This window comes from Oncorhynchus keta, chromosome 10 (assembly GCF_023373465.1).
Source record: "Oncorhynchus keta strain PuntledgeMale-10-30-2019 chromosome 10, Oket_V2, whole genome shotgun sequence".
Lineage (NCBI taxonomy): Eukaryota > Metazoa > Chordata > Actinopteri > Salmoniformes > Salmonidae > Oncorhynchus > Oncorhynchus keta.
This window is the reverse complement of record NC_068430.1, coordinates 66,306,618-66,320,682: the sequence shown is the minus strand read 5'-3', so window position 1 is coordinate 66,320,682 and position 14,065 is coordinate 66,306,618. Positions and strand designations below refer to the sequence as shown.

Here is a 14,065-nt window from a genome sequence, read left to right as displayed (position 1 = left end):
ATATAGAATAGTATATTTCTCTAGTCATGGGTTTTGTACAAATGCTGCGAATTTTTCAGATGTATTTCCAGAGTCCGATTATTCAATGTATTTCCGGAATATTTAATGTATTTGGCAGGTATGTTTTTGGGGTATGGGTGCAGCCTGCAGGGATATTAAAGATCCATTACGGGACAAGACACAAACACTCTTCTCACTTTAAGTTTATTACTATCCTAAATATCAAATAAATATGACAAAATATGAAATAGATACGTTTTGTATTTAATACACAAGAATATACAACATCTGAGAAAATAGATATGATAAAGTTAGTGCAGGAAAAATATAATTCTGTCATGAAGCATAGCAATAGGCTATACATAATCAAATTACCCATATTAGGGCCGAATTCTAACTTGCATGCCCATAAATCGCATTTTCTCATGCATTGGTGTAAATGGGAGAGTTGTGCCAAAATGCAGTGACACATGGATATCAAGTTAGAATTTGAATCTCTACTTATCTAATGAACCTCTAGTGCTTTTCAACCCCGTTATGATAACTACTACAGATTTATAGCACAGTTTCCTGTAGAAATTAAGATAGCTCAACTGTCCCCTCCAACATAACCAGAGGGTGACTATTAAATAAGGTACTGATCTACAGTTCATCAGCAGTGTACTTTGTGGAACCCTTTCCATCCAAACTATACAATGTTATAACTTGCAACATCTATGACCTATCGATTTTGAAATCTACAGTATCTTCCTACCTTGTATGAAATTCATTGGGGTACCACATTTTTATGAACGGACACCACAGTATTAGCTTCGGTGGAAATAAAGCTTTTTGGCCTCAGTGGGTCATCAGATCTGCAACATGCTACAGGAATCCCTGTTGCGTGTCTTTATGACACATCAGAGTATCTGTATCAGGTCTGGCTCTGGGCGCCCTCGGTGACGGAAGTGACTTCAAGGGTTTCCGGCATTCAGTCTGGTGATATTGTCTTATCTCACCTTCCCAAACTGGACAGAGTGATGTTATGGTTTGAAAATGATGCCCTGTGTCAACTCAATGGTCGGATTACAGGGCTGAAGAGGGTCGTATTCTGCGAAGACGTGGCACACATTCTCCATACCCGCTTCAGTGCCTTTTGCCACGATACCAAATATCCTGGAGGGGGGTAATCAAAATTGGATATTTGCCGACATTGTTGTTAGCTTTCCTTCACAAAATCATACCTATTATAATATGGGCATATGCATGCTGAAGCGATCTAATAATGAAGAACATTAATTACCTTGCTGGTTTGGAACTCTTGTGCCACCTGTGAAAATAAAAGGGGTAAATTAGAGATTAAAACTATGTTTAAAAATGGATAGGGATACAGTCCATTCAAGTGGACTTCATTTCTGATTTGTAGGCCAAGACCTTACCAGGAAAAACCCAGGGCCCTTAAAAACAAGCTTTTGAAAGAATCAACTCACAGTCTCTTGTCTGGATCTTCACCACTGTAGCTGAGCAGGTGTGCAGGGTAATGACGTCTGAAGAAGAGTCTAATGGGAACACACACATTCATCAGGTTTCACTTAATCAAGAAAGGTCTTAGAAGTCATTACCATAATTCGATCAAAAGAAAATGTCATTCAGAAAATATATGTTTCTTACTTTCTCTGGATGTCTGTCAAAGTGACACCTTTGGGTGACACCTTCAGGTTGACTATGGTGGGTGTGATGGTGCCCTGGTCCATCGTGAAGGTGGAGGACACAGCCTTTTGTACAGCGCATGGCCCTGTCAACATCTCAGTGGGGATTGCACTCAGGTAGAGGAAATTGCAAGCTAGGGAGAAGACAAGAAAGATAATTCGTTAATTTGAGAGAAGAGAAACCAGTGTGATGCGTTTTATCACAGCTGTCTACTGCGGCATGTAGGACAGGAGGACAACCACTACAGTGCACTGCAGATTTCGACACTTACCAGTAATTTCCTAAATATTATAAGGAGTACAAATGCGGTGTGCAATGTAGCCTACTGTGACTGTTTATAATGTAGCATAAATTATTTAATGCAAAATGTTGCAACATTGTATAAAATCTGTCCACGTTAAGCAGATTCTTAATTAATAAGCAGGTGGTGAGTTTTTGTATGAGAGGCAATGAGAGTGTTGAATTTAGTCAAGATAAACATGAATTGCTATTTTGATACTTGAGGCTTATTTGATCAAATATAATGTAACGAAATAGAATGTAACGACCCTGGGTTTATACGCGTGGAAATCGACTCTGCCGCACGAGAATGCTTTTGCGGCACAGTTGATAGCGCGCTGGACCTTGGGCTCAAAGGTCGAGGGTTCGAGACCTGCTCCCTGCCTGTTTCATTACACTGGTGTCAGAAGTGGGATCGGACCTTGCATCTACGACAGTGCGTGTGCTTGGCCGGTGAGCGCGTAAGACGTAGAGTCGCAAACTAGCGCGAGGACGCGCTCTTTGAAAGGAGGTGTAACGAGCATCCTTTTGCTGCACAGTCGATAGCGCGCCGGACATCGGGCTCAAAGGTCGAGGGTTCGAGACCTGTTTAGGTTGTTACGAGTGTACTGATTTAAGTGTGATTCACGTGACATCCTGGCAACTTTGAGAACACTTTATAGAGTTGTCCCTGTTGAAATTCGAGACGGTCTATGCATATTGAGGCGAGCATAGAATCTCACTCTCCATTAAACACAGGCGGTTGACGTCAATAACCCTCATCGAGTATTCAAAATAGTTTTTAAATAACTAAGTGTATCCACCAATCCAAATAGAGGATTAGGTGGGAACTTGACAGCACGCCATTCCGCTCTGTGGACAACGAATCCATTGTTGAGCAGTAGACATAGGTATTTCGTCAATATCGTGCTTCTACACCTGCTTTGCTTGCTGTTTGGGGTTTTAGGCTGGGTTTCTGTACAGCACTTTGAGATATCAGGTGATGTAAGAAGGGCTTTATAAATAAATGTGATGATATCCACATTTCTGGCTGTATCAAGCATACTGCGATGATCCAGAGTCGCGAGAGGTCAGATGGTCATCTCACCTGTGAGCTTAATTGGCATGCACGGCTTGGGAATCCCTAAAAACATGCTCCTTCGATTCAAGTGACTTTTTAGAAATCATTTTCGCGAACCCTTAACCTTCTGCTTAAATTATCCTAACCTACTACACCAAAGTCGGGGCTGTATTTTAGGGAATCTGCACGGTTTACCTGAAGATGCCGTTCGCTAACATTGTAAACATTTAAATATGTTCCTAAAGTATATTACGGGGGAAATAACTTAGTTGAACTGTAACAAGTTGCAACCAATGCAGAAATGTTTACCCTATATGGAAAAAGATTGCAGTATGCTGCAATTATTTCTTCCAAAACACCACAGTCAACTGTATTTATTGTTCTTTTACTGCAGTTTCAAAACTGCAATATTTTTTTGTAAGGGCCATTTTGCCCAGGTAAGCCATTAATAACAGATAATTAGCTAATATTACAATAAAACGCTGGCTACTATAGCTAGCTAGCTTGGACTATTTCTTTAGCCAGTCACCATTAAGGCCTATCATTCTGTCTTTAGAGACAGAATAATATAAAACTACCTAGCTGATTGGCAAATTGATACCACAACTAGATAACCTAATGATGAATGTTGGGGGCACAATTCTCACCAGTCTTTGTCTTGTCTTCTGGTGCTGACCTGTCAGTTGTTCCCTCCTTATTCAGATCTGTAGACCAAACAGATACTATTTAATTGCATGGTTTATAAATAAAAAGGTTGCCTTATATGTGTAATATGCAATTATTCAGATCATCATACAATTTATGTAAACATCTGTGGCTTATTGCCTAATAGATTTAGGCTATTTGTTAAATTATTATAGCATACCATGTGACTGGAGCAGAAGTTTGCAGGGTAGGGCATATGCAGTGATGGTGTGTTGGAAGACCAGGGCAGACAGACTACCTGCAAGGGGATAAAAAAAAACAGTCCAGTTGTTTTAACTAAAAGTGGTTGAATATACAAATCAAATGATAAAGTAGTTATGTTGTTTCAAGGAATGGCCACAAGAGGGCATGGGTGATCTTTCTGAGTCATGGTATTACATCCATGCATCAGAGTAGCCTTGAAGACCCAAGGCAACAACAAAGCAACCTCAACATCACAAATGTGTTTGAGAGCTACATAGATTATCACAATCAGACTCAACTTTGTTTTTTGTTTTTCTATAGTGTGATTGTCTGAGTTGTGATACAGCCAATATAAATCTGATCTACTTTCTTTCTTACAGGACATAGGATAGAAGCTCACATCTCTCAAAGCCCTGAAAAGCAAACAGCTCCATCCTTCTGCCTCCCAATTTTCAGGACACCGACCAGACATAGCTGACTCAAGTCTTGTGATTCATGCTTCTCCTAAACCAGGGTGTGGGCCTTTTGTCAAGATTGACAGATTGTTCATTCATGGTAAACAAAGAAGTATGGGATTGATAGATTGTTACACTATGAATAAACAAAGTTGACGTAGCCTACTTCTTACCAAAGTATGGTTCCTGTGAGGAGCCCTTGATACGGACGCCCTTGGCCGACGATTCAATGAGAAAGTGCCTCACGAGCTCTGAGCTGCCTTCCGCTACAATAAAGAAGCCAAGAGTCAGGAAAAGAGACAAGGCAGATATGCAGTATAGTATTTACTGTACATGAATCTGATATGAGATAGGACATAACATACGGACAGATGCCTTTGATTCTACTGTGACTGGTATTGTTGATGATGTGGTGTTGTGATAATAGTATAATATTGATAATAGTTACTGTTGATATAAGAAGCCAGGATTTAAACACTATAATAACATTCTGGTAATTAAATGCTATGGGGTGTTTGCACTGCCACAGAGGTAGATATTATGAGTAATGAGCAGCCTCCGGTTGCACCACAGATTTCAGGATAAACACAGACAGACATGCCCACTCAAGTCAGCAGCAGAGAGAGTTAGGTAAGTCCTATCAGGTCTTTTCAAGACACATTGGTATTGATCGTGTGGTTTAGTTGTGTATACTCTGTTTATAGGACTGTGTAATGTGGTGTGTGTGTGTGTGTGTGGTTATTCTGAGCAGCAGTGTTGAATGGGGAGAAAGACTTCAGGATTGTTTACCTGGTTGGCCAGTAGGGGATATATTGATGGGCACCTGGTCCACCTTCATAGCCAGCCCGAAGGAGCCTCTGAAGGATGTGCTGTCTCTCACCACGAAGGTCCCCGGCTCCTTATCTATCACTATGGCCTCAGCTACAATCACACAGGTACCACAGATACAGATCAGACAGTGCAGGGGTATCCCCATAGAGTCACCATTGTTTGTCACTGTTGTAGACCGAGTATTAATTAAATCATTCATTTTAGTCTAAGATAAGTTTTAGTTTTCTATTTAAACATACATTTGCTTTGCATCTTTAACTTAAAATAGGACATCAAATGCAACAACGTACATACAGTTGTGGCCAAATATATTGGCTCTCCATTTCTTCCCAAAATGCTTACCCTGAACTCTGTTGATGTGTGGGCGGAACCAGAACTGAGAAGTGTCCATGACAAACTTCATCGAGTGCTGATTGCCTTGGAAAGCTAAGTGACCATGAAAATAAAATGCACATTATTTTATTATTGAATACGCACAAACCTTTTCCCAGTAGAGGGCACTGGACAGAGATTTTAGATTTTAAACAGATTAACGAGGATCTTCATCATCAGGACTCACAGTGAGAGGGAGATGGCGAGGATGGCCTGGAGCTGGGCCTCTGCTTGATCTTTACGTCTGGGACCATTGCCTCTGGAGGTGACTGGGGGCTGAGCTCCCGCTCTGGAGCTCCGTTGACCAACACCACAGGGATGTCTGTCAGTGAACCGGCCAGGGAGGCAGGGCTGCTGTGGATCCCCTGGAAGTGGCCGAGTGGTGATGGGCCGGTCGGCAAAGGCTTGTTGGTGAACGGCCTGGTCGAGGACCTGGACACGTCGCTGAAGGAGCTGGATGTGCGGTAGAGGAGGAGAGACTCGGGGCTGTCACTTTCACTGTCACTGAGCAATGACTGATAGCTGTGGAAGAGAGATGAGTTGAAGAGAAGATGTTTACGGCACTGTTGAGTCCAGACATGGGATTGGTAGAACTTTCAAGTGTCAAGCTGTGACAACACCAGTTAGTGCTGCTCTATGGAGTCAAGACTGGTGTAACTTGCCATAATCTTTGCATAAAACTAAGATATTAAAGTAATTTCCAAAAGCATGTATTAACAGAGTGTGAAGGGGTCTGACCTGCCCATCATGTAACTGGTTTCTGAGCCGGGCGACGTGGAGAGCATCGAGACGGCACTGTTCCTGTGAGACTGTGACATGCGCAGGGTAACCGGGGATGAACACATGCCCACATCGCCTCCCTGCGTCGAGGGCAGCCGCCGGCGGACGACACTTCCACACGGCAGTGGGGGGCGAGAGGAGGCATCAGAGAACACCAGGGAGCCTTGGGGGCTGCACCTGGAGACAGAAGCAGAGGACGGTGGGATGGGAATGCTGCAGGAGGGGGAGACGGAGGTGGAGATGTGCCTTGGAGAACAGCCTCTGGGGACCAGCACACAGTTGGAGACGTCTTCATCTGGAGAGAAGTCATCTGGAGAGGAGGGAGAACGCCAGAGGAAGTTGGGGCAAATGGTGCTAAATATCGACTAGATAAAGGGAATGGAAAATCGAATAGGTCTATGCAATTTCTTATAACGTTAATGTTGTGTTATCTGAGAGGAGAGAGGAAGAACCTCCAAGAGAAGCGAGAGAAAGGAATGTTCAGTGGCTTAACCAGTTAATTAACTGAACTTCCCTTTTCGGAGAGCAGTAAGTCCCACAATTCGTGGGATTTGTTCTCCTTGTGTTTCTAACATACAGTCACTTACGAGAAGTGATCACACACATTTAAAATTGGAGGTCTTAAACGTTCCTTCCCCATAATATGAATGAGAAGTGTTGAAATAGTCTTCTTATGATCAAAAATCATATCCATTGCGTGTCGTTACAGATAAAAAAATGTATTGCCTTTTTAAGACCCACATACTCTACAGTCAGAGCAGATTGTGGAGACTCATTTAATCTCGTACGTGTACTCACTCATACATCCCATTCCTTTCCCTTCTATGGCTGTGTGTCTGTATTAGATGGGTGTGGCTTTATGTCAATGCTACACTGAGTATACCAACATTTAGAGCGCCTTCCTAATGTTGAGTTGCCCACAGAACAGTCTTAATTCGTCGGGGCATGGACTACAAGGCAATTAAAGCGTTCCACAGGGATGCTGGCCCATGTTGACTCCAATGCTTCCCACAATTGTGTCAAGTTGGCTGGATGTCCTTTGGATGGTGGACCATTCTTAACCAGTGACATCAATAAGGGATCATAGCTTTCATCTGGATTCACCTGGTCAGTCTATGTCACGGAAAGAGCAGGTGTTCATAATTTTTTGTATACTCAGTGTATACCACACAAGTGTTTTCCTGGGAGGCTAAAGACAGAAGGTTGAAATTCCTCCAAATCATGCAGGCTTTTACTTGTTCAAATGAGTCCCAACCCTCCCTTTTCAAATACATCAAGCAAACACTGCGTTCCTGCTGTGAGGGTGAGAATGCAGTACTTTGCCCTGGATAATTTCCCCGGATAAGTTTGAACTTGTCCCCCCAAAAATTCTGTCTGACTGTATGATCTACCCGCCTGTCAGTAACGGCGGGAACCTATTGAAATATATGAGTCTGTTGCCCCATGACACTGAGGTGAGGTGTCCTGTGGTCAGGGTGAGTGAGACAGGCGGGCCACTGTTATGTAGTGACGAGAGTTAACGTGAATCGGTGACAGGTACTAAGGGGGAGATCCATTGATGAGTAGGTAGTACCAGTAACTATATCCATCACAATTACTGTAACCTCATTCAGTACATCCCACGCCATTTGTTCTTTGGTTGTTTAAGAATGAATACTTCTATATATGGAATTGTGCTCACTTCTGTTTTTCAGTTGTTCAGACAGTGACTGTTAAAGGTTGACTGTATTTAAAGCACCACTGTGTGTCTGCCTCAGATGTTCTGGGTGTGGTGTGTTTTTTTTGTCTGGGCAGTAACCTCAGACAAATGTACTCTATTTTGTAACATTAAACTGATGTGAAATTATGGGTGGATTTTTGCATAGCCCCGGGCCATGGGCACATGAATGGGGCACAATGGAAGTTGTTATTCAAGGTTCTTAGGCTTGGTCTCCAGCCAACGTAACTGCAGATGTTTCGAGCCATGTTTTACGACGGAAAAGTACCCTAGGTCTAAACTCCTTCATTGACTAAGTTTGACATTTTACTATGTTCAAAACTGTTGAATTGAATGACCGGAAGTAATTCAGTAGGCGTAGGCCTCCTGACAGGTCTACATAGAAATATAAATAAATAAAAAAAATATGTAGATAAACTACAGTTGAAATAAAGCATGTGAGCAGGTACTGAAATAAAATAAATAGGCCTATATTACAGCTATGAATAAATATTGGGCTTTATATGCCCTCTCACTCATTGTCCTACCTGTGTGGAGGCTGCTGGACTGGGACCTCTTGTTGAAGTGGATGGGCTCAAACGTGGGGTCCAGTTCCAGAATGAGCTGGTTCAAGTTATTTAGTGAGATGTCCAGGTCATCCTGTTCACTGCAACTCCCGTTGGGGTCCATCATGGCGCTCGGACTGCACCCCAGAGCCGCCTCATGAGCAGAGTCCAGGCAGGTACTCTGACCCACCCTCAGAATGTGATTGGGTATTATGTGGGACATGGCTCCAGCTATAGGCATCACGTAAATATCTGAAACAGACACACCAGTAGGATTAACTCACTCTAATACATCTACTGCTGTAAATATCGCTCTTAGTATAGCTTGTGTAAATTAATCCGATGCATATACAGTACCAGTCAAAAGTTTGGACACACCTACTCATTCAAGGGTTTTTCTTTATTTTTTTTTACTATTTTCTACATTGTAGAGTAATAGTGAAGACATCAAAACTATGAAATAACACACATAGAATCATGTAGTAACCAATAACATGTCAAATGTATTTTATATTTTAGTTTCTTCAAAGTAGCCACCCTTTTCTTTGATGACAGCTTTGCACACTTGGCATTCTCTCAACCAGCTTCAGCTGGAATGCTTTTCCTACAGTCTTGAAGGAGTTCCTACATATGCTGAGCACTTCTTGGCTGCTTTTCCTTCACTCTGCGGTCCAACTCATCCCAAACCATCTCAATTGGCCCAAGCAAGTCTCTTCTTCTTATTGATGTTCTTTAGTAATGGGTTCTTTGCAGCAATTGAATCATGAAGGCATGATTCACGCAGTCTCCTCTGAACAGTTGATGTTGAGATGTGTCTGTTACTTTAACCCTTTGAAACATTTATTTGGGCTGCAATCTGAGGTGCAGTTATGTCTAATGAACTTATCCTCTGCAGCAGAGCAAAATATGGGTCTTCCTTTCCCGTGGCAGTCCTCATGAGAGCCAGTTTCATCATAGTGCTTGATGGGTTTTGCAGCTGCAATTGAAGAAACTTTCAAAGTTTTTGAAATGTTCCGCATTGACTGACCTTCATGTCTTAAAGTAATGATGGATTGTCGCTTCTCTTTGCTTATTTGAGCTGTTCTTGCAATAATATGGATTTGGTCAATTACCAAATAGGGCTATCTTCTGTATACACCCCTACCTTGTCACAACACAACTGATTGGTTCAAACGCATTAAGAAGGAAAGAAATTCCACAAATGAACTTTTAACAAGGCACACCTGTTAATTGAAATGCATTCCAGGTGACTACCTCATGAAGCTGGTTGATAGAATGCCAAGAGTGTGCAAGGCTGTCATCAAGGCAAACGGTGGCTACTAATAAAACATATATTTGGATTTGTTTAACACTGTTTTTGGTTATTTCATAGTTTTGATGTCTTCACTATTGTTCTACAATGTAGAAAATAGTACCAATAAAGCAACCCCTGGAATGAGTAGGTGTGTCCAAACGTTTGACTGGTACTGTACATATAGATTGAATTTGGATTACTGTAACAGCGCTTTTTGAGTTGTTATTTGGATTCGTTCCCACGTCCCATATTAAACTTTGATTTGATTATAGGTGATTATAGGTGAGATCACTAACATTGGTGTGTCAATGGGATGAATGGAAGTTATTACACTGTGTCCAAACTGACCTAAATACCCTACTCTTGACCGTTGCTACTGTACAAGTTATATTTACACTTTGCTCAAATGTACATGTATGTATACAAATCTCCATTACAGATAAAAATGTTTAGTTTCCCACCGGGGACAAGTTATTAAACCGGTCTTATTGTAAGGAATGTAATTTCAACCAGAGTTGCCTACTAAGAAAAAGCTGTCAGTTAAATGGCATTGCAATTCAACAGAACCCAAGTAGAAGGCTCAGTGCTAAAAGTTCAGATATTGTAGATGATTTACTCGTTCGTTTTATGATTCACACCATATTGCTTTTTCATTGGATTCACACACATTGTTATCGTGACACAATGTTATCTTGAGTGAATTAAGTTGAAATATCACTCTTCCACATTGTGTGAACTCCACCCAGCCTTTCCCAGTCTCAATAGACCTGCAGCTGTCCCGTGAACTATATGAACCTTCCACAAACTTTCATTGTATTGTTGATAGTATTGTCAACAAAGGTCAACTCTTTGTGAACCCAGTGAAAGGAGCGGCATCTAAATATGAGTAATATTTAATTATATGAGACCTGTTTACTGTTGGCTTAACAGCTACTGGCGATGAACAAATACTCATATCCTTCTCTTCAGGTTTTCTGTCTACCAGTTGCTTACCAATACTGTGGTTAACTTCACAGCACCACACATGCAAAAGTACAGGTAAGGGCCATAGTAATTTTGAAAGTGACATATTTGACCTAGAAGTATGACGCAATCTCTTGAGAAAGTGAACGGTTTGCGTACAGTGATAGTTGAGGGGATAAAGGAAGCAGTCAGAGGAAGGGTGTGGAGTGTGTAAGAGGGAGAAGGACTCTACCCCCTCGTCTCAGACAGGGCAAGGCTCCCAGTGAGTCACAGGGCCAGAGGGAGTCGCCATGACAACACAACCCTTGTTGTCCCCCCAACACTTCCATTGCTGATACAGCAATCAGAGACCATACATTTTCTATCCTGATTTACCACGGGTATTTACAGCAATCAGAGACCATACATTTTCTATCCTGATTTACCACAGGTATTTACAGCAATCAGAGACCATACATTTTCTATCCTGATTTACCACAGGTATTTACAGCAATCAGAGACCATACATTTTCTATCCTGATTTACCACAGGTATTTACAGCAATCAGAGACCATACATTTTCTATCCTGATTTACCACAGGTATTTACAGCAATCAGAGACCATACATTTTCTATCCTGATTTACCACAGGTATTTACAGCAATCAGAGACCATACATTTTCTATCCTGATTTACCACAGGTATTTACAGCAATCAGAGACCATACATTTTCTATCCTGATTTACCACAGGTATTTACAGCAATCAGAGACCATACATTTTCTATCCTGATTTACCACAGGTATTTACAGCAATCAGAGACCATACATTTTCTATCCTGATTTACCACAGGTATTTACAGCAATCAAAAGATGTGCAGATGTTACTTCTAAGAACTGCTTCCTATTTTATTTTTTATTTATCCTTTATTTAACTATGCAAATCAGTTAAGAACAAATTCTTATTTACAATGACGGGTTACCCCAGCCAAACCCTTCCCTAACCCGGACGATGCTGGTCCAATTGTGCGCTCGGGAGGCCCTATAAAGACCCCCTGTAGTGTTGCTGTAGTGTACAGTAGCCTACTATTTCCACATTCCAGACAGAGTGAGGAAAGTTGATGCCTGAGGCTCACTGTTATGTGACACACTTCAACATCGTTCTATCAGCCTTGGGGGCAAAACATACTGTAGTTGCAGTAGCATGAGGTTGTAGCATTAGATTGCGACCCTGCGAAGGACGTCCAATCTCTATGTGATGCAGGTATCGTGTGCATGAGGTCCTGACCCACCTTCACCACAATATACTTATGGGAATAATAGATATAAGTCTATTACTGAAAAATCACAACCCTAACATTTGGAAAGGCACAATTATCTATCCGTGATGAATACAGTACTAATGTTTTATGATATTTGTTTGCATAAATCTATTTTTTTCTCCAAAGTGTAACAGCAGAAGTATAAGTAAACATAGTATACATATTCTAATTAAATACATTCTTAATCTACCTCCGTCACGTATGAGATTTTGGATACTGAAATATAGTTGAGGTATCTTACCTTTTTGTTGTTGTCTTGTCCTCGATGTGTAAGGAAAGGGGTTGTCTATATCCCTGAGGTTTCAAAGTAAATTAATCCAAGAGTAGAATGCTTTTATTGATAGCTCCCAACTCCTCCTACTGTCATCCAGTCAGCCGACTGTTTCACACGCCCTTGCTTGCAGCTCTAATATTCTGGGTTAGGTCTGATGATGTCATCAGTTGTAGGATATTAATTTGAGGCAGAAACAGGAATTATTAATTATCACGAGGAATATAATTCGTGGAGATTTAGAATTTTCTAAGTGGATTTTACAGATCTGTAACTAGAATGAGTGAAATTTAAAGGATGGGTAGTGTTCTAGAGAACACATTCGTGAAGAGGGCACGAGTATAACCCATGTCTTTTACTGTATTTTTTTTACTGTAAATTGGACAACTTCCATAAGCTTTACATTTTATGTTGAAAGCCAATAAATGTTCTATAAAACTTACAATTGATCTCCATGTCTTTTAGCATCTGTAAAACAAAATGCTGTGGAATCAATAAAAGCTTATCTTATCACTATTACAGTTGTTAGAAAGGAGTATTAGGTAACTTTCAGAAAGGAAGGATAAACCCTTTCTTACAAACAATAGCCTATTGTCATTTGCATTTCTGGGGAACCGAGTCAATTGCTTTTCTGGGGAACTGAACTCCCAGGGTTTGTATGTCTGACTTGTGCTAACCTCCTCTGTAACCCCCTAGTTTGAATGCAAACCATTTATTAACCATTTATTAACCGTGTGATGTTCTTTTTGTCCTGTGGAAGCCTTCAAGGTCACTCTTTATTTGGATAGTCCATCTGTAGATGCTCTGCAGATGGTCATACTATCAATAAACTATCTTTTGATAAGCAACTGCTTGCTAAGATTACGGTTAAGGGTAGGTTTAAAAGAAAGGTTAGGTAAGGGATAATGTTAGGGTAAGGGTTAAGGTCAGTAGATAGTTAGCTGAAATGTTACTGACAGTCCATCTGTAGATGCTCCACAGACTATGCAAATAAAGTGTTATGGGCTTCAAAGACCCATATTGAAGCAAGGTACTGTAAATTGGTTGAAATCTAACATGTCAAATAGCCTAGACGTAGGGTTCCCACATGAAAAAATACTACAGTTTACTATGGAATACTACAGTACTTACTATATAATTCTATAGTAGACTGCAGTATACTGTTAATCAGTTCAGTGACTGCCTAAATTCAACACACCTGGTCTTCCAGGTCAGTTAAACCAAAAACATGAAGTGCCTGTGGCCCTCCAGGACCAGGGTTGTCTACCGCTGCTGTAGAATACTATACCACACTGTAGAATCCCTCGATCATGTGTAGTACTTAATATAGAATGTTGTAGTATATAGTAAATACTACAGTATTAACTGCAAAAGAAGCACTGTAGTAAATACTACAGCAATGTCAGTAAAAACACTACAGTCCACAAAAACAATCCTTTTTTTACTATAGTAAACACTGCAGTGTTTAATTTGCATATACCCTGCCCATTCCCCTCCCCTGTATCGCAATTTGTGCCACCCATAAGTGAGAAAAATACATGCCAAGTATAGACCGTATATTAATTTCCCTTCAGGTAATTGAAAAGAGCAGAAGCACCAAACTAGTGGTTCAGACCCCAGTC

General features: G+C 41.0%; 1 protein-coding gene across 1 annotated transcript; it reads right to left on the bottom strand.

Moving 5' to 3' along the window:
- Positions 1 to 187: 187 nt before the first annotated feature.
- Positions 188 to 12,552, bottom strand: LOC118389255 (tensin-4-like). The gene is made up of 13 exons (XM_035779136.1): positions 12,414 to 12,552; positions 8,599 to 8,868; positions 6,313 to 6,664; positions 5,762 to 6,096; positions 5,545 to 5,628; positions 5,161 to 5,292; positions 4,545 to 4,637; positions 3,894 to 3,971; positions 3,676 to 3,732; positions 1,651 to 1,822; positions 1,470 to 1,538; positions 1,283 to 1,309; positions 188 to 1,155 (listed from the first exon to the last, which is right to left on the bottom strand). The coding sequence occupies exons 2-13, from the start codon at positions 8,855 to 8,857 to the stop codon at positions 1,023 to 1,025; spliced, it is 1,791 nt and encodes a 596-aa protein (XP_035635029.1). The 5' UTR covers positions 8,858 to 8,868; positions 12,414 to 12,552; the 3' UTR covers positions 188 to 1,022.
- Positions 12,553 to 14,065: the final 1,513 nt, after the last annotated feature.